Source organism: Athene noctua, chromosome 12 (genome assembly GCF_965140245.1).
Source record: "Athene noctua chromosome 12, bAthNoc1.hap1.1, whole genome shotgun sequence".
NCBI lineage: Eukaryota > Metazoa > Chordata > Aves > Strigiformes > Strigidae > Athene > Athene noctua.
Genome location: NC_134048.1, coordinates 22,735,098 through 22,759,389, shown reverse-complemented (window position 1 = coordinate 22,759,389; position 24,292 = coordinate 22,735,098). Strand labels below are relative to the sequence as shown.

At 39.9% G+C, this 24,292-nt stretch overlaps 1 protein-coding gene across 2 annotated transcripts; it reads right to left on the bottom strand.

Moving 5' to 3' along the window:
• Positions 1-1,056: 1,056 nt before the first annotated feature.
• Positions 1,057-24,234, bottom strand: RAD50 (RAD50 double strand break repair protein). Of its 2 annotated transcripts, none has more exons than XM_074916114.1 (26): positions 24,154-24,234; positions 22,999-23,177; positions 22,556-22,639; positions 22,224-22,375; positions 21,433-21,618; positions 21,087-21,291; positions 20,483-20,611; positions 19,574-19,739; positions 18,563-18,756; positions 17,766-17,972; positions 16,732-16,914; positions 16,328-16,485; positions 15,263-15,438; positions 14,414-14,651; positions 12,837-13,026; positions 11,807-11,933; positions 11,386-11,579; positions 10,966-11,076; positions 10,303-10,395; positions 10,109-10,222; positions 9,173-9,300; positions 8,136-8,360; positions 5,084-5,169; positions 4,513-4,655; positions 1,869-2,002; positions 1,057-1,526 (listed from the first exon to the last, which is right to left on the bottom strand). In XM_074916114.1, the coding sequence occupies exons 2-26, from the start codon at positions 23,125-23,127 to the stop codon at positions 1,340-1,342; spliced, it is 3,939 nt and encodes a 1,312-aa protein (XP_074772215.1). In that variant the 5' UTR covers positions 23,128-23,177; positions 24,154-24,234; the 3' UTR covers positions 1,057-1,339. The 2 variants fall into 2 exon arrangements, with proteins under 2 accessions (XP_074772215.1, XP_074772216.1); XM_074916115.1 differs by lacking the exon at positions 24,154-24,234 and adding an exon at positions 23,570-24,095.
• Positions 24,235-24,292: the final 58 nt, after the last annotated feature.

The window sequence follows — 24,292 nt, the reverse complement described above, 5'->3', positions numbered from 1 at the left end:
AGCCCCGCGCCCGGCCTGTGCCTGCCACGGGCGCCCGCGCTCCTGCCCCCGGCCTTGAGCGCCTCCTCCCCGGGAAATCGGTGACACGGGGACTCCCGCACCCTGAAGAGCGAGGAAGGCAGCGCGCAACGTTCTCAGGCTCATTCCCGTATTTGTCAAAGACAAACGTCCCGACGTTACGGACGTTAAACTTTTTGTGGTGGTTTTAAGATTCTTGCTCTGAAACTGAGCGTTGGTCGTACGCTGTCTGCCGAGGAGGTTCATCACTGCTGCCTGCGAGGATTTAAAAAGGTGAAAGTCCAGCTTCTGCCTGTGGACTTGGATCCAGTACCCAGGGCTCAAGGTAAAAGAGGTGACCCCTTGGTTACAAAGAAACAGAGACTCAGAAATCACACCCCTTGGGGCTTGCAGGGCTGCAGAGGCAGCCTGGCATGTTGCTGAGGAGCCTTTGTCTGAAATCTCAGGATTTGTGGCGACGAGGTCCTTTGCATTTTGAGGTGTGCCATTGGTGCTGGCCTTCCATTGCCATCCTGAGCGAGCAGCAGGTCCCTCTGGCCTGCCTTCTACAGGGCCTTCGGGCCTTGCTGCGCCAAGCAGCTCAGCCTCCACACAAATGAACTCTCTAAGGCGTTTCCGTACCATTTTCACAGAACTTGTGTCTCACGGAGAATCACTACATGACATAACTCTCATAAATGTCACCAGAAAGCAGCAGAGAGGTAAATGACACTAAGCAAAGAGAATATGGTTAAAATATGCTTCTGTCATCCATTCATTCATTCATCTTGTTAGAGGTGGGCCTTTCCTGTATTCTAAAGAGAACTGTTACACTTTGTGAACATTCTCTTCATGTCATCTTGTAGAGAAACGAGTAAAAGTTCTCTCAGAAGCTTGTGAACTTTGTGTAGACTAGGTGGGTAGCTCTGAACAGGCCTTGACTAGAAATACAAATCCATCCTGAGCTCGCCCCACCGCGGTGATGTGTCATTCTATCGCCAGAGCTGCAGCTGTTCCAAAGAATCTGGATCTGGATCTCCCCACCAGGACATACCCAAAGAACATCACAACTTTATTCTCACTTTTAAAGCGTAAAATATATCCAAAAGTTAACTGCATTGTATTCATTTAAATTCTTCCAAATCATGGTGATTCTTAAACCCAGGCATAGAAACATGTAGAAAGGCAGGAAGTTTGTCTAATCATTTCAGATTCTAGTTTAAATTGTTACAAGTCTACAGTAGTATAGTATATGAAGGAATTATATTTTCAGATGCCTTCATCTGAACTCTATCAAGTGAGGCAGTTAAGCCAGTCTAACAATACGTAATTACTTGAAGCTCTAATGAACATAGGAGGCTAGGGAGCTGACACTGCATTTCATGATCTCAGAGCACTGGTCAATGTTCTTCTTTATCCTGTAGAATGTTTCCACGTATTCAGAACGGCCCAGAAGTTCCACAAAATCCTCATCGTGAGTTATCACCAGAAGCTGGAAGTTACGCTGTTGTGAGCGGCTTTTGATTATCCTACAAAGAGATATTATTTAGTGTTTATCAAGATCACAGTCTAGTTTTGTAGAATTTGTAAATACATAGTACAAAAATAGTTAACTATTGATAACACAAACTGTTGAGCAATCTAATGTAGACTAGCAACTCTTTTTATCTGGGTAAAAAAAATCCCAAATTATTTAAGAATTTTTTTTTTTTTTCTTCCAGAGAAACAGGGAATCTAAAGCTACCACTCTGCATGTCTATTTGTAGATGCCAACCAAGGTATGCCAGCTTAAAATATAATTCACTTCTGCCAACTGCTGTTAAAATTTGAAAAACATTCATCTTTTAGCTTCAGAAGAAGAGATCACTCACTCCACCAGGGCATGTGCAAGAGACTCAATGTTCTCTCGGTCGAGATTGGTAGTAGGCTCATCCAGTGCCAATATGCCACAGTTGAGACAGAACGTTTCTGCTAGAGCAAGACGAATAATAAGAGAAGCAAGCACCTAGGGGGGGGAAAAAAAAAAAAAAAAAAAAATCAAACACCCAAATCTCACTTTTTGAAGTGTTTATAGAGGAACTACGTGCAACATGCTATTTTTAATGTCATTACAAACTGTCACTAAAGTTTACGTAACAATGTGCTGACAGTTCACAAAATGACAGTGACTAATTAATTATTGAAAAAGCACATTATAATTTCAAGTTTGAATTGAAAGATCCATTCTACAAAGTACCGTTGGAAAAATATCAGAGAAAAGTCAGATAGTCAAAATTTTGGAGACACTGTAAGTAAGGATTCCAACCCGAGGTCAAGATGCTACAACAATGTCACCAGCATTTCCACTACACTCTGCTCAAGCCCCACCCCACCGCACCAGGATGGTGCAAATTTGCACCTGTAGTACCACGTTCGAGTTACCGAACTCCTGACTACTTACTAAACCCACAGGTAGTAGGATTTACCACCTTACGTGTTAGTTTGGTATTAATATGCCTAATTATTATTATATGTCCTGAACTAGTGAAAACTACAGAACACTCGATGGAAACTGTGCTGCCAAACATACTTTCCAATTATCACGACTGTTGGCATCACAGTTCACGATCAAAGAATTCTCAGAATATAAGCTAAGAAACTGTGAATAAGTTTCACTCTCATTTACATAGGACTCTAACGTAACATCCTAGACTACTTTAGGAGAGGATACATTTTTTTGCCTATACTGCTGTTTTGTAAGATTTGGATTTCCCCCCAAATTAGTATGGAATTTTCAAAACCCAGTACACATCTACACTCAGGTGGGAATTAATCTGACGGCATTTTTCATATTCAAGCAACAATATTCATTGTCTCATGAGATATCCTTTCATGCTTCTGTTGCTGCATGCACTTAAAAATACCGTGTATCATTTCGTTCCATTTATTGATTTCATTTTCTACTACCGCCTGTACCACGTGAAAAAGGCCTGGCTGGCAGTGAAACTCTGCTGAAGTAGCGCAGTGGGAACTGCTACTCTGGAGGTGAGGAAGTGGGCAGTTTGCTACTTCAGATAATGGCAATTCTTCCTCAACATCAAAGAGATCTCAAGCTGTTGCCATCATAGCAGCATAAGAAAACTCCAGCTCCCACTGCAGGAGAGGAAGAACGTACCTCCCTCCTCCAGCTGCAGCATCCTCAGGCTACGCTGTGCTGGCACCCTGCCCGCAGAGCACTAAGTGTCAGGGAGAGCTCTCCGCAGTGCAGCACGCACCAAGGATGGGCAGAAAGTGTTCCAGCAGGGAGGAAATAAAAACATCCCTACGTGTGTTTGTGTCCCTTTCTACTATCTCTGCACTTGGGAAGATCGCTTGTTCTGCTGGAAACGGTTCATCTAGGGAAGTAGCAGTTTCTTGCTATAATACTGCAGGTAGCTTTGGTTGCCCAAGCTGCATAACCAACAGGCAAGTGTCAAATGGCTACAAGTAGTATATTTTCTCCCCCTATACCTCAGCTCTTTAAAATAAAAAAAAACAGTACAGACGGTGATTTTGGAGACAGAGCAACAAGGCTGGTTCTTTTCTCTGGCTTAGGAATATTTTAGATGCTCTATATCATGAGCCTCTTGAGCCAGGCCCCGAGGGAATGGCCTCAAGCTGCCCAGGGCAGGGTCAGGCTGGCTCTGAGGAAGGATTTCTGTGCAGAAGGGGCTGTTGGGTGTTGGAATGGGCTGCCCAGGGCAGGGGGGAGTCCCCGGGACCCCTGGAGGGGTTGAAGAGTCGGGCTGAGCCAGCGCTGAGGGATCTGGGGGAGTTGGGAAGGGTCAGGGGGAGGGTCATGGTTGGGCTGGAGGAGCTGCAAGGGCTTTTCCAACCTGGATGATTCTGGGATTCTGTGATCGTAACACAACAGACAGGTGGAACCAACTCTCAAGGCTGGTGTGACATGAGGCCACTTGCCCAGTGAGCACTAGTGAAGTACCAAGAGCATGGAGCTGACAGCTGAGCCAGGCAGCACAGAACGCAAGGCAGTGCCTGAAAGTACAGTGCGGTATGGCATGTGGTGACATCGACCGAAAGGTGGTATTTGGCAACAGGGGAGTGTAACTCAGAGAAAAAGAGGTCTCACGCTCAGACACAGTGGTGAAAAGAAGATCAAGGGCTAACCCTTGGGAAGGAAAAACGACAGGAGCAAGTCAACACACCTAAAGCTATGGGAACCTCGGTGAGACAGACTGGGAGGATCTGAACTTGAGGAGAGAGGGAAGTCGAACCCTTCACTCCTGGAGGGACTCGGACCAGTCCCCTACTGAAACAATGGACTCTGGCCCCCCAGAAGAGGGTTCACGTGTTCAGAATTACAGATTGCAACCTGTCAGCAAAATCCAGACACAGGGAAGGGAAGTTGCACAGAGCTGTAAATTACGAGTTGGAGGTGCCTGGTCGTTGGGGTCACTGCAGAACACGTTACCCTCCTGCATTCACTTGAGGCAGTTTTCAGAATCCTCTTTACCACGTACTAAAAAATGCTATTACCTTCTGCCCAGCACTACACCTTCCTCGCATATCCAGTGCTGTATCGCCCTTTATCATTACTACTCTGTAATTGTAACTTCTTCTTTTATCAGAGGCTGAGACATTCTCATCTGCATCAGAACGAATTTCTATATAGTCGATATCTGAAAACGGGAAGGAGACAGTTTCTATGTTACCAAAAATGTTCAAAAATATCGCAGGATTAAACAGAGCTGACAGGTATAATACACAGTAACATCACAAGTTTTCTTCCGAACTCTCACTAATAAATATGTCTTTGAAATTAATCTTTCCAAAGCTGAAGGAATGAACTCATGCGCTTCCCCTATCTCAAGTAAACCATAACTTTGGAAAACACAGAAAAGTGAAAACTATCTCTATTTATCCTGTAGCTAACCACATAATGCATAATAAAGATTACAGCAGTGATCTGACTACAACAGACGTAGCCTTTAGAATGGAGCCAACTACCGTCAGATCCTGGATTTTCAGTATTTTGAAAACACTTTTCAGGACGCAGTGCTCAGTAACAAAGAGATACATACGGGCAAAACTACAAAAACTTACATACCCTGTCCTCTGTAGGTGCTTCGCCAAAGGTCACGGATTATTTTGTTGATTTCTTCCATCTTCATGCTATGAAATGTCATTATTGCTCTAAAGAACAACAAAAAGTGCAAATTGTTACAGGTGCAGCCGTGGCCTGCTATGGACTACAGGATCTTAAGGTAGGCAGCAGGTCCCTTCCCAGTCCCTAAATACTTTTACAAAATGTAGTAAGTACTAGTTCATTTTAAATGCATAAGTATCTAAAGATTCACCACACTCTATTGTGTAAATAATTCTACTCTCACAAGCAGCTCAGTCTCAAGTAGGACAGCAATGAAGACAAAAAGATCAGTAGTCACTCAATGGAAGGCAAGTTTCCCTGACCTTCTAAGAGATTTCTAATTTGTGCATGAGCTCTGTTTTCAGCCTGACTCTCAGAAGAATCTGATGTTAAGTCTCCCAGACCAACAGCAGTGTTACTCATTGCAGGCCCCGACAGTGCAAGTAACTGGGTCTCGGTAGGAAAGGAGCCTGTGAAGTGTCCTCAGAGCAGAGAATTCTTATCAAGAATATAATTCATAATCACCCAAGCGGATGTTATGACTAGAGCTGCCTTTCTCCTTAGCAGCAAGAGTGACATAGAATGTCATTAATAATTTTCAATTTAATTTCCCTGGTTAACATACCAACATGACTTCAGTTCAACAGATGATTCCTTAAGAAAGCATTCAAGAAAGGACAGGATGCTACATTTCTAATTTGACTTTTTAAAAAAAATAAAATAAAATAATAGTACTCCATAATGAAAAAAATGCTTGCTCAATTCATGCCAGTGTCTTCTTTCAAAAAATATGGTGGAAATAAAATATATTTCTGAAATTGGACTTTGACCTATGCTCTTCCCACCTCCCCCTCTTACAGGGATTATTTCCACCTGTTCTGGGGAATACTGAAGCATCAACTTTAATAGGATTTAAGTCTGAAGAATGAAGAAAGTGTTTTCAACTATACTTAATGAAACCTGAGAATGCATTCCTCATCAATGTTTACCATAAACCTCTAAATATTAAGTCAATAAAGATCAGCTGATAGCACAGAACAGCCAGCAGCAGATACAGCTTTCAATCTCTGGCCATTGGAGCTAACATTTTGTCTCACCGATTTTTCAGACGATTACCAATAAGAGATGCTTATCTATTTTTCTTGAAATTACAAGACTGATTTCCTGTTTTGCCTTAAATAGAAACAATAGATGATTCGATACCATACAAAAAGATTCTGAATTCTAAAAGGGAAATTCTTGGAGTGCATTTCCATTTAAGCTGAAAGGGAAGAATTATACATGCTCTGAACAATTTAGATCTTCACAAAATAAATTTTGGATTAGCATACATTCTGTTCATCATCAGAACTCTTTAAAACACGTTTCCTCTAGACCATCTTTTCAACTTGGAAATTTCTTATTTATTTAGTTTCTCTTCTTGACCATTACGCTGTACCCTCAACCACATTACTGCTCTTCCGTTCTCCTTTTTCCATGACTACTAGACCCTTTTTAATACAGGAGACCAAATTTCTATACTATATGCAAGACATGAGTGTATTCGGAATTCATACAGTGGCCAAAAGGCTTATCTTCCTCTTTTTTGTTCCTAATATTCAAATTATCCTTCTGTCACTAAGCACCAGTTTTGTATTCCCCGAAACATCAAGATCCCTCCCCGTTGTCCCTCAAGTTGCAATAGCTCACTGCAATTCCATCACTAAAACTGAACATACAGGGGGTTTTTAGGGAGCCAGACGTTTTACTCGGTATATGTTTACAAATTTTGAGATGTTATTTTTGGCCAGTCAGTCCAAGACAAGATGACAAGCTCCCTGAGGAAGCAGAAACAATCAGAAAGTATACTACGCCTTCCATCAGATTGCAAGATGTTTCTTTTGCTTTTGCCTTCTCTAGGCACAAACCCACCCACACTGGAGAAAGGGAACAACCACCTCTATACTGTGATATTCTTTAATGAGAACACAACTGTTTACCTGAGAAGACGATCATGTAGAACAAAGAAATCTACCTGGCATATCTTATTCATGTTAAGATATGACCAGATGATGCTAAAATATACTGATACAGAAAGGAAAATGGCATGAGAGATCATGCAAGAAAGACCCAGCTTAATAATGAAGGATTTAAAAAACGGTTTCACCTTTCCTAAACTCACACTGTGGAGTTTATATAATTTGAGATAATATGTGAGACAGGCTTTTAAGAAACACATTCTCCCAATTATTTATTGCGTATCCTGTAATACTTTCTTTTACTTCCCTCAAAAAAACACCAAAATTACAGGAAGAAAGGAAAACCATCAGCAATTTTGGGAGACACGCTTACAAAAGCTTCCTAAAAATGCCTTCAAGGGGGGAAAATGTACAGAGGAACATGGACAGAGGAAGAGCCTGTGGCTCCGCTGGCTCTTCCACATGTTTTTCACACGAAAACCGAAGCTGAATGTGTTTGCTGTCTGGACATTCTCTAACCACCACAGGCAACACAACAAAAGTTTATTTCACACCAAGAATTCAGCACAGAAGGGTGATGTGTTGGGTTCACTCACTGTCACCTCTCTCAGCTGGAACTGCTGCATTGCAAATATGAGTCCTAACACATACAGCTGTAACTCAATAAAGGTCCTACAGAGAACTGGGAATAAAATGATAATGATCACTGGATTTACCTGTGATTATATTAAACCCCAATTATTATTACCATCAATGCACTTACCGTAAGTACATCATTATATACATTAACTTGGAAATTTCCAACATCCTACCCATCCTGTGCCGTTTGTAGTATATTTTCATCAATTTACTTAAAAAGCCATACCTTTTTATCTTAATATTTAAATACCAGATTTTATAAAGAGAAATTATGATATATGTCAAAGAATTAGATAAATTTACTATTTCTGCGTTACCCCTGGAAGTCTGAAATTGAAAGCTGCTTTTGCATCAACGTTATCAACAGCAATAACAACAAAAACCTTTAAGAATTACCCTCATACGACAGTACTTACTTATCAAGAGCCTTGTAATAAAGGTCCAGATCTTTGTTCACCAGCTCTGTTGTTCTCATAACAATCATCATGTCCCTGTACTTTTCCTCTGCATCTCTGAATTGTGACTCCCGAAGTTCCTTTTTGAACCGAACAATCTCTTCCTCAAACCCACGTTGTCGGCCAAGTGCAACGTGATGGTTCCTTTTCAAAGATTCTATTTTCTCCTCTAAATGTTTTTGTTCACTGTGAAATCATAATCGATATACGAGTCTTTTGTATCTGGTGTTTCACAATTTTTTAATCAGGGTTCTAATTCTGAGTTTATGTTAGACTAGTTCATTATATTGTATCTATAAAGTCTGCAACAGTTAAAACTATAGTACAAACATCACTGAAATGAAGACATTATTGAAGTAAAAATATACTAAAGTTTGTTAAGAACATATTAAAATCACTACTCTGAGTGGGAGAAGCAAGTTATCAAGTTCGAATGCCAAAGTGCTATATGCAGAAACATAAAAAATAATTCATTTCATAGGTGGAATTAAATTAGAATACTGAGCAAAATAAGATGAATTAATTAGGTGGCCTCTAGGAAGCCAAATAATTAGTTCACGCGTGAGAAGCAGCATGGGGCTAACTGCTTATCAAAACTGTTTATTATCTAAGCAATTCAACTACTGAATTAAATATAAAATTTGCTGCTGAGACCTAAGTAGGCAGACAGAAAATGAAAACTAAATATTCTTATCCAGAGATAGGAATTATTTTAAAATGGGGATTTAGCAGCGGCATTCATGAAGAAAAAAGGATTAGATTGGAACAGGTATGGGCACATGTGCACATACATATATTTCTAGCCAGAAGCACTATACAGCTTCACTGAGTCATTTACGTTATCGTCACGGGGATACTATGCCAACTTGAGCTTGAAGGAGGAAGTGGTCTACATGAATGGGGAAAGAACCAGACCAGGAAACACACTAAAGCACAGTGACTATTACATTCAGTGAATTCTTGTGCAAAAGATGCCGTTCCGCTTTGAAGATGCTTACTTTTTCATTTGCGGGACTTTCATTTCTCCCATCTCCTTCACAAGTTGTTTGATGTTGTCTTCAACTTCTTTTAGCTCTTCATTCCGTTTCCTCAGAGTAAGATTGTCCTCCAGCCACCTCTCCTGTATCTATCTCCCCAGAAAGCAAGAAGCTGTGTCATGTTTCAGTCTACTGATTCTCAGTTACAAAGCCGGAGTTCTGCACAACTCCAAAACATGCTACAAACATCAAATAATTGACAACTATGAAAATTATCACAGTGAGAACGTAGCTTGTGCAAGAAATAGGGTATCATGGAAATCAGCAGTATTATTTCATATTTCAATCTGACATAATACTTACGGTATTTATTGTCACAGGCGAACACTAGAGCCATCCTATGTGCAAATATTAATCTGTTTCAAAGAGGGCAAGTAATTTAGGATGAGATTTAACAATGTCCCCCATCTCAGTTCTGCAAGTTAGACAGTAAGTGGTGGGGTAGAATGGGGAAAGACATCTTTCCTATAAAGAATGTAACCAGTATTTGGAGTACATACACAAGAATTAAAAGTACACGACAAAATCTGGAGTGACTAGCACCTTTCGGTACCTGCAATTAGAAACACCTTACAGCTCTCCTACTTCAGAAGGCAGGTATCCTCCACACTGAGATACTTTTGAAAATACTGGCTGTTATCCCAACAGACTTACTCCTTTTGAAAATACCATGAAAATACACAAGTTTTCTAAAATGCATCTACTTTTGCATATACAAATCTCAAGACTTTTTTTCAGCATAATGCACATATAGTAACTATTCTAACTAATCCTAACAATTAAGTAAATCAGGAGGAGACAAACTTTGCACCACTATGGACCTAGGCAGACTTAAACCAAACCCAGAAACTATTTCAACAGTGCAAAATATGCTTTACTGTAAAACAATGCATCTACCTTTTGAGTGTCAATATCTTGTCGAATCGTTTCCATCTCTTTATTTATCTTTTCCTTCTGTTTCTCACAGGCAGCCAACTGAGAACTTACTTCATCAAGTTCAGACTCCTTTTGCTAAAGAAATAAAACAGTATACGATTTAAACACAAAAGTGCTTTTAATGTCAACTTTTTATTGACTGTTTTTGAGGTTACCTTTTTATAGTCGTCTTTTCCTTGTTGAATATAGTTTTCAATTTCTTTCATGTACTTGTTTATATCTTTAACTTTCTCTTTTATGCCATTTATCTGCAGGGAAAAGATTTCAAATGAAATGCAGTCTTATGTCCAAGAACACGTATGCTATCAAAAATTAGATGCCGGATAACACTGTTGTCTAAGTACAATTCCTTATTAGTAATTTAAAGGGAGTTATGATAAAGCCTGCGACTTTTAGAAACCCACATGTTCCTTATTACCATGAAAATTTTTCCAAAGCAAACAGTAAACTATTCACTTGCCTTTCACAAGAGAGCCACTTCACCTGAGAAAAACAGTTCTGTCTCTTAGCAAGGACAGGTTACAGTCACCCTTGTGATTTCTCCTGGATCTATCAGGAAGGGCTTTGAATACCACTGGTCACTAAATATTGCCAACTGTCCCTCAAAGCCTTTTGACAAGACTGCCAAAGGTGAATTACAATTGAGTTAGTCTCCTGACTTGGTTATGTTCCTCTTCTTCCCTAAAAGTTCTACCAACTTAAAGCATTCACTAATGTCACTGCTGTTTCCTAAAAGCAAACTCATTACCACGGCTTGCAGCCATGCCTGGAAAACAATATATATTCCCATCTCCCAGCTATGTCAAAGGCGAACAGACCTTCTCCTGTGTTTCTTTACTACTTGCAGTCCTTGTATTAATTAGATCCTCCTTCTCCTGCTGCAGTTTTTCTAAAGTTGCATCCAAAGGAAATACCTGTTCTTTTGCTTCCTGAAAAGCAGTTGGAGAAAGTTCTTTTTATTTTCTCATTCTGTTCATGATCAACATTTCTTTCAAGTGGTAAAAAAAACTCATGGGGTTATTTTTCTTTTGTGTGTGTGTGTATATTAAAAAAAAAAAAGATGTGAAAATATGTATTAATAAAATGCTGGAAATTCCCAAAGATATGCAATAACAGCACAGGATAAACATTTAGAAAACCATCTTATTTGCTGGGATTACAATGTTAAATATAACAAGATTATTATTTTTTTTTCCCCAGGACAAGAGAGCTAAGGGTTAAATAACTGTGTTTCCTACCTTGATCTCTCTGCACAAGGACTGAACCTCAGTGGTTAATTCCACTGTTTGCTCCTCCAGTTGTTGACGACGCTGCATGCTGCTGGAAATCTGAAGTTTCTCTGCTTTAAGCTCATTAACTGCACTCTTTAGCTGCTGAATCTGATTTTGCTGGTCTTGCTTGAGCTTTTGATTTAACTCAATTTTACCAGTAACTGCAGATGAAAGCAAACACAGAATGAAACAATCTGCTATTAAAAACATTTATTGTCTTCCTTGTGAAAATTTAATTCTCAACATGAGCCCCAAAAAACCAAAACAACAAACTATTAGAATACATTTATTTCAGAATGTAAAATAAGCAAGCTAAGATTTTAACGGCAGGAAGTTTGGAACATTGTTTTCAATGTAAAAATGAAATGCCCATTTTTGTATGGCCTACCTGTATCCCACAAGTGTTTTTTCTCTTGTTTTTCATGGCTTACTTGTAGAACAGTTCTACTTAAATCGACCCCTAGCAGCTTAGCCTCCTGCTGAGCAATTTTTCGTTCAACATCTCTAATATCAGTCTGAAAGCATGAGGAAAAGTACTATTACTATTGTATTAGTGTTTAGCAATGTATTTTGTATCTTTGGCACACAAGAACAAGCTTGGGGCTTGAGACACACGTGACGGGAGACCTTTAAATTTATCTCCTCTGCTGGAGCCAGGTCACGTCATTGGCAGTGAGGTTATGTCAGCCCACAGGCTGATAGAAACTGGAATTCCTAATTGGGAAAGATAATGAGTCAGTACGGATGGATGGGCTTTTGACATCCCCAGCCCACCTCAGAGGTGTTACAGGTCCCTGTGACATGACAATGGAACTGTTGGAGCCTCAGGAGCTGCTGCCATCTCCCACCCGTGAAATGCTCCCGGTCCTTTCCCTGGCCCCAGGTTCTCTACACAACAGTTCCTCTCACGGTTCTCAGCTGAGAAACAATTTTGTGTTGGAAAAAACGGAATGAAGACTGTCCAAAACAGTCTCCTACATCAGGGTAATACAAAGCGTAGGATATCCATTCCCCTTTACCGTATCTTCAGATGGCACAGAACATGGGATAAGATTTCAGAAAGCACACAGAGCAGATGCTGAGAATACACCAAACTATAATGCCTATGAGAACTGAAAAACACTTTGCTGTACTTGTGGTCGTGCTTAAGTTCTGGATTAACCTCTTCTCCCAGTTACTATAGCACAGAACTGAATAAAAAGTCAAGGGACTCCGTGGTCCCCAAAAGAAAAAAGCATTACATAAAACTTGAAAGTTTTATTAGTACCAAGATCACCTATGTTATGCTGTCTTTTAAAGTATTTTTACTCAGCTTGGAAAGTCTTAAGACCTCAAAGTTTTGTCACATTATGAGTAACTACATATTTAAACGCTAGCAAGTATCATTTTATTTATTAAGAGAAATTACCAAAGCATACCTGGTACCTTTCCATTAGTGCTATATCCTGCAAACATGCCTTGGCACCATCCTCCTCGGACAAGGCTGTCTGCAAGAGTGATTCCTGATCCTCTATCTCACCCTTCAGGCCTGTTAAATCCCTGTTTGCATTCTGTATCTTGTTCCTCAAGTCTGGTATGTCCTTATCTTGGAGCTCAACTACAGTTCGCCTTAAATAAAATAGAAATCCGGAAAATTTTTTTGTCAAAACCAGTGGCATAAGTTGAAGATATTTGAGATCACACAACCTGTGATATGATTTAACAGTTGAAGACTATATTTAGCCAAAATAATATCCCCTTAATCTTCTCCACGTTCGATTAAGCTCATGCCATATACCCAGCTAAGGTAATACATCCCTCATGAGGTGAGATGAAACAAGCAAACAAAATCTCTTTTGTTTTTTAACTTAATTACAGCAAGTGCTCATAAGAGGGTCTAAATCCACTGTACAAGAGTGCCCTCTTGTGAAGGAAAGGTCTGCCCTCTAACATACATTCTCCAAACTCTCTCAGAGCAACGGTCTGCAAATTTCTTGAGACAAAGAGCCTCTTCACCTACTGGCAGGAAACCTGCATCCTCTACTCTTACTTTAAATGCTGTTCATATGCTAAGGAAAAAAAACCAAAACCCAAACAATCCAAAACAGGACTGCTACAAAACCTCTTTAGGGCTCGTGTTGTTTGTTCATGTTTTGGAGGGAGGCAACAGGAAGAGAAAAGGGAGGCAACAACAAAACAGCCTGTCTAGTATTTTCAGAGCTTTAAAAATACGGACTAATTCAGCCTGGAAATCAGAAAATACCGTAGGGACTTTTTCTGAATTTGTTAGTATTACCTACACTTTATATTACCTTGAAAGTTCAAAAAAACCCCCGACAACATAAAAGGGTTTTTTAAGTAACTAAAATAAAGGAATAAATTCAGCCCAATCTAAAATGGGTTATCAGTATTGGAAACAGAGATGAATTCCCAAAGGATGGAATTGCACATGCCTGAACCTCAATGGAACATAAATAGCACTGGGAATCCACAAAAAGTCCCAGAGATGCCCTTCCAGAACATCATGATTCATAAAACATACTGTTAAAGGAGATATAAATCAAGATATTATTAAAAGGGGCTTAATATAGTTCAGTTCACATTCTGTTTATACAATCTGCTGTTTCAGTATTTTTAAGAAATGTATTTAAAGTGACGTGGCATGAGAAACATTTCAGTGACAGCACAAACAGCCTGTCCGGTTTAAATGACAATGCTAAAATAACAAGGTGCCTCTATAGTGTAAATAATCAGTAGAACTATGTAACTACTTTTTCTGCCTCACTCTCTTGAGAACCCCCAAAGGACCAGAAATACCAAAACCATAAACCAGCTTAATATTAAAGTCTGAATAAGCAGAGAACAAATGCTAGCAAAATACTTATCTCAACAAGACTTTTTAATTGAATTAACCAGCAAACAAAGGCTCCTTGATGTCTGCATAATTCTTAGTAATTAAAAACCAAGCATTTGAAAGAAAACAGTTTGCAACAATATGGTTTGCTAAGTACTTTACCTAAGTGGCTTAAGACTCATCATTTCATCACGTTTTTTCTCTTTTCTTTTAAGCTCAGACTCTGTCGACTTCAGTTTGTCTGGAGCAAGACGCAGCTTGGACTGCAGATCGTTAATTACATCTTGTAGTTCGGCCTCCGTTTGAAAAACTCTCTGACAAACTGGACAACATGACTGCTTCTCCTCTGTCAGTTGTGTAATGAACTGTGAATAAACCGCGGTGGCTCCCGCAAGCACAGCTGGTTTAAAAAGAAACAAAAGACTTTATGTTGAATAAACAGTGCATAATCAGATCTGAACTAGATAGGTATTGGCCATAAATGAAGACAAAATTATAACCCATAAAACCACAACAGCAGGAAACTGAAACGGCCCTACGTGACCTGGTCTGAATTCAGTGCTGCCCCTGCTTCCAGCAGGCTGTCCTAAATCCCCTCCTCAAGTCCTCGTCAACCTGAGTTAGTCTGTTTTATTAAACCATGCTCATCCCTCTGCAATTAACCGAGAAAGCGAGTTTTCTCTTTCTTACAGTCAGTGGTGGGCACTATGGGCCAAACCCACATCAGAGGCTGGTTCTTCACACCTGGCAGATCATTATGTCATTTACACATAATGAGAGAATTAACCAAATGAATTAAAACTACTGGTCCTGCTTAAGTATAAAACAGAAATAGTAGTAAAGATAAGGAAAACGTGTTAAAAAAAATGATTAAGATTCAGTCATGATCTCCCTTAAGTCAGTTCCTGTGCCTATCGTTTGTCCTGCACAAGCAGCAGACTGTCTCAGTATCTGTGGCTTACGTTTAAAACAAGGTTTAGGGATAAAAAGTAGAGCTATATATGAATTTACCTCGCTGTTTTGAACTTTTTTCAATTTCATCTTGAAGTTTGTTCAGATCACTGTCAAAATCTTGGCTTCCACAAACATCAAAAAGTTTTGCTTCGTGAAGGGACAACTGTGCTTCTTTTTTTTTCAGCTCATTGCTGACGTAGGTTTTATGATATTCTACTGATGCCAATCGTTTGCTGAAACATCAACGCATAAACTTTTATTACAAAAACCCAAAGATTTCAAACTTCAAGCAAAAACATGAGAGTTAATCTGAAATTGATATTACAAAGCTGTTTACCAGGTTTTTCTTCAATGATTTTTCAGCAAACCTAGTTTCAACTTAGATTAATTATAAGTACAGCATGAAGTGTTTCATTTTAATTTGCTTTTGTTTTCTAGATGCTTACTGATGAGAAACTAATTTCCAACGACCAAGCCGTACACAACTTGATAGAATAACACAATACCAATGCTTTTCCCCTACAGCAATTATTGCTGACGAGATATTATTGAACCTCTTAAGCAAAGAACGTTAGCATTCTCCTACTCGTGTTCCATACTTTTGAATTATGTAATATGCTTATACTTAAAATCTTGGGGTTTATGTTTTGCGGAAGCTTAATGTGTGCCAATGCAGCGTGCTCATGTTACCTACTCTTTCTAATAAATTGTTTTTTATCATCAAATGAAACCAGGAGCAGGTAATCACACACGAACTCGTGGTACAGTCACTAACCACTCTGTGACCTTTTTATAAATCAGAAGACCAGCATTTCCACTCCCAAGCACATTCATTCAGCTAGGATTAGTTTAAACAATTAAGGATGTTCCACAATAGTATTTTGCTATCTGTTTTCAGTCCTGCCTTTGACATACTATCGCTGTTGTGATTTTCTTAACTAGCACAAACTGTATCAGCTATATGTGACACAAATTCTGCAGGATCCTTTGATTTTGCAGATACCTAAATAAACAAAAATAAATTAAAATAACAAGTATGTTAAGCATATTAAATTTTCCAACATTTAAATTCATAATTACATAAATAATTATGGAGACATAATCAATTAAATTAATACCTACTTAAGGTCAGCCAGACTATCCCTTGTCTGGTTGATCTTTCTATTTTTACCATGAAGCCAGTCTTCAAGTTGTTTTTTATTTGGAAAGTATCCCAACAGTGATGTCAGGTCATCAGAATGTCTTGATTTTACTTTTCTAATCTGCTCTTCTTTTTCTACCTGAGGAGAGGAAGCATTTTAGATTATTTTTTTCATATCTTTTGTATCAAAGGAGGCATTTTAGATTAATTTTTCCCTATCTTCATGTTTATGTCACTCAGTGTGTTCATGGGGTAACTGGCTTCTGTGAAGTCAGACAGATGCTTTACATATGATTGGTGATAAACACCTAAAAAATACACAAATCCTGAAGGGACTGGAGTAATTTCACGTCCCCTTCTTATAAGATGATGATAGAAAAATTACTTTGTCTTTCTTCAGCATCTCCATTTGGGTAATTGTTGTGGTATGTAGATTCAACTGTTCCATCTCTTGATCCAACTTCCTAAGAGCTTTGTCCAGGTTTATTTTCTCATTTTGCAGAGTTCGTACTTCCAGTTCGAGCGTCTCTACATTGCTGTTCCTCTCAGCCTTCTCCAGCTCATGTTCCTAAACAAAAAATAAAAGCCCAGAAGACTTCATTGCACCAATCAGTAAAGGAAACAGAAGAAAGCTCTTAAGCTGCCCTTCAGCAGTATCGTTAGCTGTTACAGGAATGACACAAGATTTGTAAAGAATACATGAAAAAGGACAAAGGCTGTGATGTTGGCATGGGGAAAGTAAAGCAGGTACTGGATGCACTGTTCTGGAACGTGCCACTGCCCCAAGCTGCTCACGGTTTTATCGTAAGTCATAACCACATGATTTCCCTTCAGGAAGCTCGCTCATATTTAGTTTGATTTTCTCTGTATTTTAGCATCTACTGTACATTAAATTTGGCATTACCCTAGGGAGGAGGCTAGAAGAAACACTGTCAAGCACTGAATTCATACAGCACTAACACAAAATATTCAGCTACAAAGGCATAACCAGCTGTTCAACTGGGACATCAAACACTTGTAACTTAGAAATACATCATCAGATCAAATTCTTGTAACCAACCAGCCCATCTCACAGACAAGTTATCTGGAAAATACAGATAGTGTAGTGCTTTAGTTCATATTTTTCTGGCCCAGTAATTTAAGACTGACTAATCTTAACATATGACCAGCTGTGGCTATTGCCCTGCTGAGAACTCAGCAAGCAGCAGCAGTACATTCTACCCATGCACTGTATAAAACCAGAGTGCTGCCCCAAAGGGCTCACCATCCCAACAGACAGAGCACAGAGAGGGTGTTCAAAGGGAAAAAAATGCAGCAGATGGAGCAAACACCAAGGGGTTCTTGTTTGTGTGTTTTTAATGATAAAGCTGAAAGTTTTTACTTCAAACTTCTAGAAATATTTCAATTACATTCACTTACTGTCTTGACAATCTCCTGATCCAGCTCCAGGATTCTGTCTGAAAACCCTTCCAACTGCTGCAATTCATATTTCACATTCTTCAGCTCCACTTGTTTCTTACTCTGAATGTCTGATTTCAGGTCAATGGTTCTTTGTAATCCAGTTTTCTTGTCTCTTATTTCATCTATCTGTTTTTGTTTCATTGCTTCTTTTTGTGCAAATTCTCTCTGAAAGGAGTCAGCAGTAAGATAATGTTTCATTTTTTTATAGGAAAATAACATTTAAAACCACTTCTTCTCACTAGCTTGCAAATATTCACCACTGTAATACATCGAAATACTTAGATAAATAAACTTGTCCAAAATTTTTTGCTGAAATGTTTCAATAGGAAAACGCAGCTGCATCATACTGATAAGTGTTCTGTGAGAGCAACTCCATTCTGAAGATGACTTCAACAAAAAGTTGCTTATTTTTAAACCAGCTGCCCACTGTAATTCCTCCTCAGGCTTTTTAGCTTGTCAGTGATCCACCAGCATGAGAGGACTCCTGAGAAAAAAAAAACCAACCCTATCTGAAGAACTAACTGCCTGTTCAATAGCTTTGGCAATTCAGATCACTTGATGACCACTCTTAGTTCCAAAACTAATTTCCATGGAAACATTCAGGTGACCCATAATAAAGAATTCTAAAAGAAAATAATGGCTTGTTTTTCCCCCTCCAATATTCCTCTTCCGCCCAGCACCACGAAGACACACACGGACCAGTAACATCCCAACAACCAATAACAACCACACTACTAAAGCAACAAAATTCTTACCATCAAATGATTTGCAGCTTCTGCATCTCTTTCCTGTCTCTCCTTCAACAACCTGTGAAAGCTGGTAATGTGCCTTTCATTAAAAGGTGCCCGCTCAAAACCATCTAATTCCAGCTGTGCTGCCAAAGACTGAATTAATGAATCCCTCGTTGTGATATGCTCTTGGTGACGATCTGCTTGCAGCTGAAGACGGCCTTCACAGAAGAAAACGGGACAAACCCTCAAAAACTGAGGCAGAAGATACATTTAAGATTAAGAAAATAGTTGCAACTAGCTTTGAAAGTCTTTGAAACTGAAGTCTTTTTGAACAACAAGCTGTAGCTTGAGAGACTGCTGTTTCAGGTAACTTAATTTTTATTAATTAAATAAATTAAGAACCTAAAAGAAAGCCTCTTAAAACACTAAAAATATGATTCTGATAAATAAAACCCAAACATATTTCATGTAAGCATACATTTTATGTCTGAACTAGTACAGCTTTACTGAAACTTCCACAGTCCATTTACAAGAGAATACACAAAACACACAAGAGAATACCATCCTAAAGCTCTCTGACCAGCCCCCACTGGAGACGCTGAGCATGCCAAACATTCAGCTTTTGTGTTTTTCTTGGTTAAAACAAACTTATACAATCACATCTGGCTAGTGGGCATTTTCACCCCCCAAAGGAAAGGACAGGCTCAGACAGTGAAAACAACTGTGTCGTAAACTGCTAGGCTGACACTGATCTATGTCACTGTAAATTATCTATTCAGAAATTTTTATATTGGAAACAAAGGTACTACGTGCTGTAATTATAGCTCAGAACAACAAGAGCACATTAGAAACTCCAGGAGAAGACCTGTCAAGCTGTGAGAGTCTCATACCACACTGTGCAGCTGACCCCAAAGTCACACGTATTTTAGGGGTTTTGTCCAGGTCAAAACCTTTCAATTCTCACGAGTAGTTCAATTTCAGATCTTAATTACATAAAAAAAATAAACACAAGGTGATAGACAAAGGCTAAAATACCTCGTTCAATAAGCAGTTCTGACTTCTCACTGGTAAATCTCTGGCATTCTTTAGTGGCTCTATCCAATTCACGCTTACAGTCTGATAATCTCTTATCCTTCTCCTTCACTGTTCTCTGGTGATTCTGGTATCTATCCCTCAGTTGTTCATCTGTTCCTTGAAAAACCTGTACATCAAACACAATACAGAATAAAGTTAGCTTTTTAACTAAATTTATAAGCCAATTCATGATGTTTTAAAAAAACCCTCTATTTTTTACCATAACAGAATTCAAGAAATAAGACATAAGCACCTCCCACACAGAATTTGTATACTGAGAAAAAATAAATATGCTACAAGCAAAACTGGAAAATCTGTTTTTTTAGGCTAATAACACAAATCTAAATTCTTACCACTAAGGAATTTCGTTCCGTTTGTCCAAAGAGTTTTAAATGCCTTGTCACAACCACGACACAAGACAATTCTTTCTTATTTTTTAAAAATAAAAAAATCTCCAAGGAGACGAATAATATTAATATCAGGAGCCATCCTATACTGGTCAAAATAAGTGCTGGCTATCAACTACAACCAGTGAGAAGCAGAGATTTAAGTTACATGCTGCAGGTCATCATTACCAGTAATTATCGTTTTTATGAAAATTTTTTGTCAGTATTTGCCTTCCTGGCAAGCTAGTCTATAGTGGAGGGAAAAGTTACAAAAAACAATTGAACCCAAATTACACAGAAATTAATACAGTTTTACTGAGCCATGTTTGCAATATCTGATAATATCAAGTGAGCTACACGGGCTGTAAAAGCTTTCTTCACCGATATCTGATGCGTAATAAAATATATACTTAGTTCACTGGGTAGCAAAAGACAGACTGATTCTTCCGCAGAAAGGATGGCAGCATGGGATTTAAAAGGCAACCTTTTCCATCTTCTGTTGCAAATCTTGATTATCCTTCTCCATCTGCCTCCTCCTGCTCTCCAGGGCTTTTACGTCGTTGTCTAGCCTCATCACCTTCATGAGATTCTGTTCAACTGCTGCCAGAGAACTCTGCGAAGGGAAGAGTGCTGTAAGCAAAATATCTCAGCAGTCAGTGGTTCTATACAATGCAGTTAGTCTAAGTGTAAAACCTTCAGTCTGATAAAGTGTTTTTTAGAAACAGGGGTGGTTAAATTTTAGTTTTTGTTTTAGCTACAGTTTATAATAGTTTTACTTACCAGCTAAATTTGAAAAAAAGATTGAAAAATTAAGCTACAAAAAAAACCAATGCTGCTATAAGAATTTCACAAACTACATTCTTAAACCTCCAACGCCCGTTTACAGATTAGACCAGCATCTGCCGGGTTTGTTGAGGTATGTTTGATTCTGCTTCAGAGCAAAGGATTAGATAACACAACATAAAACTGTCAGATTTTAATCCAGAAATTCACCCAGCTTTCACATTTTTCTGTGTTCTTTAGTGCTTACATACTGCTTTGTATTAAAGCCTGTGTCAAAGTCTTAATGTAACCATCATGCAAATTACCTTTAGAGGATCAAGCTGACCCTCAATAGATTTTACATTCTCCTTAGAAGCAGCCAGTTGAGCCTCTCTGTTGCTAAGATGATCCTGGATTTCCTGCGCTTTTTCTTTATTCTGTTTTAGGTATTTCAGTTCTGTCTGACACTCTTTTACTTTCAAGCTTTGTTTCAGTCGTACCTGACGGAGAGTTTCCAGTGCTTTAATATACCTTTAAAAAAATAAATAAATTTCAGATCCTACAGGCAATACAGCAGTACTGATGTATGAAACAATGCCTTCATTAACACCTACATTATTAGAGAAGACATTTCTTACTTAGCTTATATTAAGTTACAGTAAAGAGAAAAACCTTGTTGCTGAAAAGATCTCATCAAATTTTTGTTTCAGGGCCTTCCCTTCGCTTAATGGCCAGTTGGATTCTTCTTGGTGGCAGAAAATGACATTGTTAATCACCGATTTGGAAACACCAAGGGCACTGATCATCTCTCGGTCGATTTCTGCACACTTGGAACTCAGACTGACCTTCTCACCATGCCTATGTAGCACAGATAAAGAAAATTCCCCTAATAAGTTACTGGTAAATTATTTAAAAAGTAAACTGCATTTTTAACAGTATAATCTCATTGTAACATACTGATTCAAAATGAGTAACAGGTTTAAAATATATAATTACCATGTTCAACACATGCATTTAACAGTGTCAGTATTTATAGTCGACTACTACACATTTTAAAACTACGTAGAACCACCAGAGGGAGCAAAACCGATCCTGATGAAGTGAATACACTTATTAAATCGGAGTTAAACACCGGCCAACCATGATCCGAAACCAAAAAGGGGGCTAAAGGAAGTAAAACCTACATACTCCACACATGCTACTTTCACACTGTATCCTTATTAATACAGTTTTCAAATAAATCTAAGTTAACAGCTGTAAGTAGTTCTTACAGTAGTGGCTATGAAAGGATTTTAGAATCAACTAATAAAGTGATGAAACTACATAGCTTTAATCTAAGAGCACCTGTAGCTACTTCAAAGAATGTATTATCAAGTTTTCTCCTGTCTTATATATAAAAAGATACAAACCACAAACCAATCTTCATGCCAAAGTAAGAAAAAAAAAACCTTGACAAAGCTTACTTTGTTCTAGTAATGACAGCTTCAAGTGTTTTAAATTCTGTTTTCTTGCCTTTCTGAGTACAGACCATGGATCGCTGGACAGCTACGAGCTCTCCGTTTACATCTCGAAACTGTAATCGAATCTGAGCTCTAACATCTGTTTCATTCGCAACCTTTAGTAGATACAAAACAAACAAATAATTACCCCCAGCTCTCTTTTTTTCCTGAAACGATACAGTCAGCTCATGTCTGCCTAGAACCTGAGCATCCCTGTTTTCATCACAACCCTGAGTGCAGTTAAATATTTTACTTAGGACTAAACACACATTAAATCAAGTCACTATGACTTTTACCTTTGGATCGTGAACAAATGAGTTTCCTTTGGTGCCAGGAGGAAAATCTCCAGTGGATATATATTTAAGACATTCGATGATAGTCTAAGAAGAACAGAAATAAGTATGTAGTTACAATGGTAAACAAGATGGACTACAGAAAAAAACACAGTAGCAGCCCAAATACTTACAAATGAGTTAAATATGGAAGGAGAGGGAAATAATATTTTACTTTTTGAGTATTGTGAGAGTATGCAAAATTGGTTTTAATCAGGATCTGGATCCGTTTCCTAAAAAAATATCAACCAGTGCTCTGCAAAATCCAGGTGCCTAATAATGCTAAACACCACAGGCAAGATTTTCACAGTATTATGAATACCTTCCTGTAGAGATCCTTATTCATATTTTGAGGCCTTTCAGACCTATTTACAGTTCAAAAACAAACATATTGCAGTAAGCCTTACCGTTTTTCCTGCACCATTTGGTCCCACCAAAATAGTTAATGGATTAAAGAAAGTGATAATTTGTTTGTCTTTATCCTCTACTCCGAAACTCCTCACTCCGAGGATGCTCATTTTCTCAATCTTCGACATCTCTGCAGAATTTCTTCTCTCCCAAAGTCAGAGTGTAAACGATTTAAATCCTGTAGAATAAAGCTTTGTGAAAAAGCTAGAAGGCAAAAATCACGGCTTATCACAGAAAACTGGCAACACATCTACACAAGGACAAAGTGTGACGAATAACAACACAGCTGAGGCTCTCCAGTGATGGCTCAAGGTACAGAACACACGAAGGCAAAACTCTTTGATTCTCTCCAAACTGAGAGGAGAATCAAGTACCACACTATTTATCATTAAATCAAAACCAACAGCCCCAAATAACCCTTTATTCCACCTCATAAAACCCATGCACGTGCTTTCAGAACGCCCCAAACACAACAGAGGCCCCAATATTTTATTTTTCCCCCCCCCCCATTTAAAACCCCACTGTCGGACCCAACACCGTGCGAGCTTCGCTGCCGCCTCCGTTTCTCACCAATTCGCACGGGAGACCGAGCAGCACCTTCGTCCTGGTGTGAGGGGGGAAGGAAAAAAGCGGGAGACGGGGCAGGGAGGGCCTGTGCAGGGCTGGGAGCTGCCCCTGGCGCGGGGGGGGTAACTGATGCAGGCAACTCCTGCCCTAAAGCCCTCTGCTGACCCCCGGTAAACACGCACGTCGGTGTGTTCGGGGGGGGTCTCACCCGGCCGAACCAGCGTGCCCGCTGCCCTCCCGCTCCCCCCTCGGGGCTCTCCTCGCCCCCCCACCGCGGGCAGGGCCGAGCCCAGGCGCCTCCGCGGAGGCCCCGGCGGAGCTCGGCCCGGTCCGGCCGCGCCGCCGCGGTCGGAGGCAGGCGGGAGGGGGGGGGGGGGAAGCGGAAAAGGGCATTTCCTGGAGAAACCCCGCTGCCGGGGCAGAGGTGGGCAGCGGGAGTTTCCCGCCCGGAGCCCCGCGCTGCAGCGGGGGCGGATATTTTCCAGGGAGAGACAATGGCGCCGCGGCGGGGGCGGCCCTGCCCTTCCCCTCTCCCCCCCGCCGCCACCGCCGCCGCCGCCGCCTCCCCGCTCCCGCCGCCCGGTCACCTCCGCTCGCCGCCGCCGTCCCGCGCTCCCCGGCAGCCACCGCGGCCGCCACCGCCCCGCCCCGGCCATGGCGGCCCCGGGCCCCGCCCGCCCCGGCTCGCTGCCGCCCCCTCCGGCCGCTCCTCGCGTGGCCACGGGC

Coding starts and splice junctions, on each gene's coding strand:
- RAD50 (XM_074916114.1), bottom strand. CDS start 23,127: ATGTCGAAGATTGAGAAAATGAGCATCCTCGGAGTGAGGAGTTTCGGA. Junction 19,740..20,482: donor TGCAACAGAAGATGGAAAAG/GTTGCCTTTTAA, acceptor TTTGATGTACAG/GTTTTTCAAGGAACAGATGA. Junction 5,170..8,135: donor TATTACAAGGCTCTTGATAA/GTAAGTACTGTC, acceptor GTTGTTCTTTAG/AGCAATAATGACATTTCATA.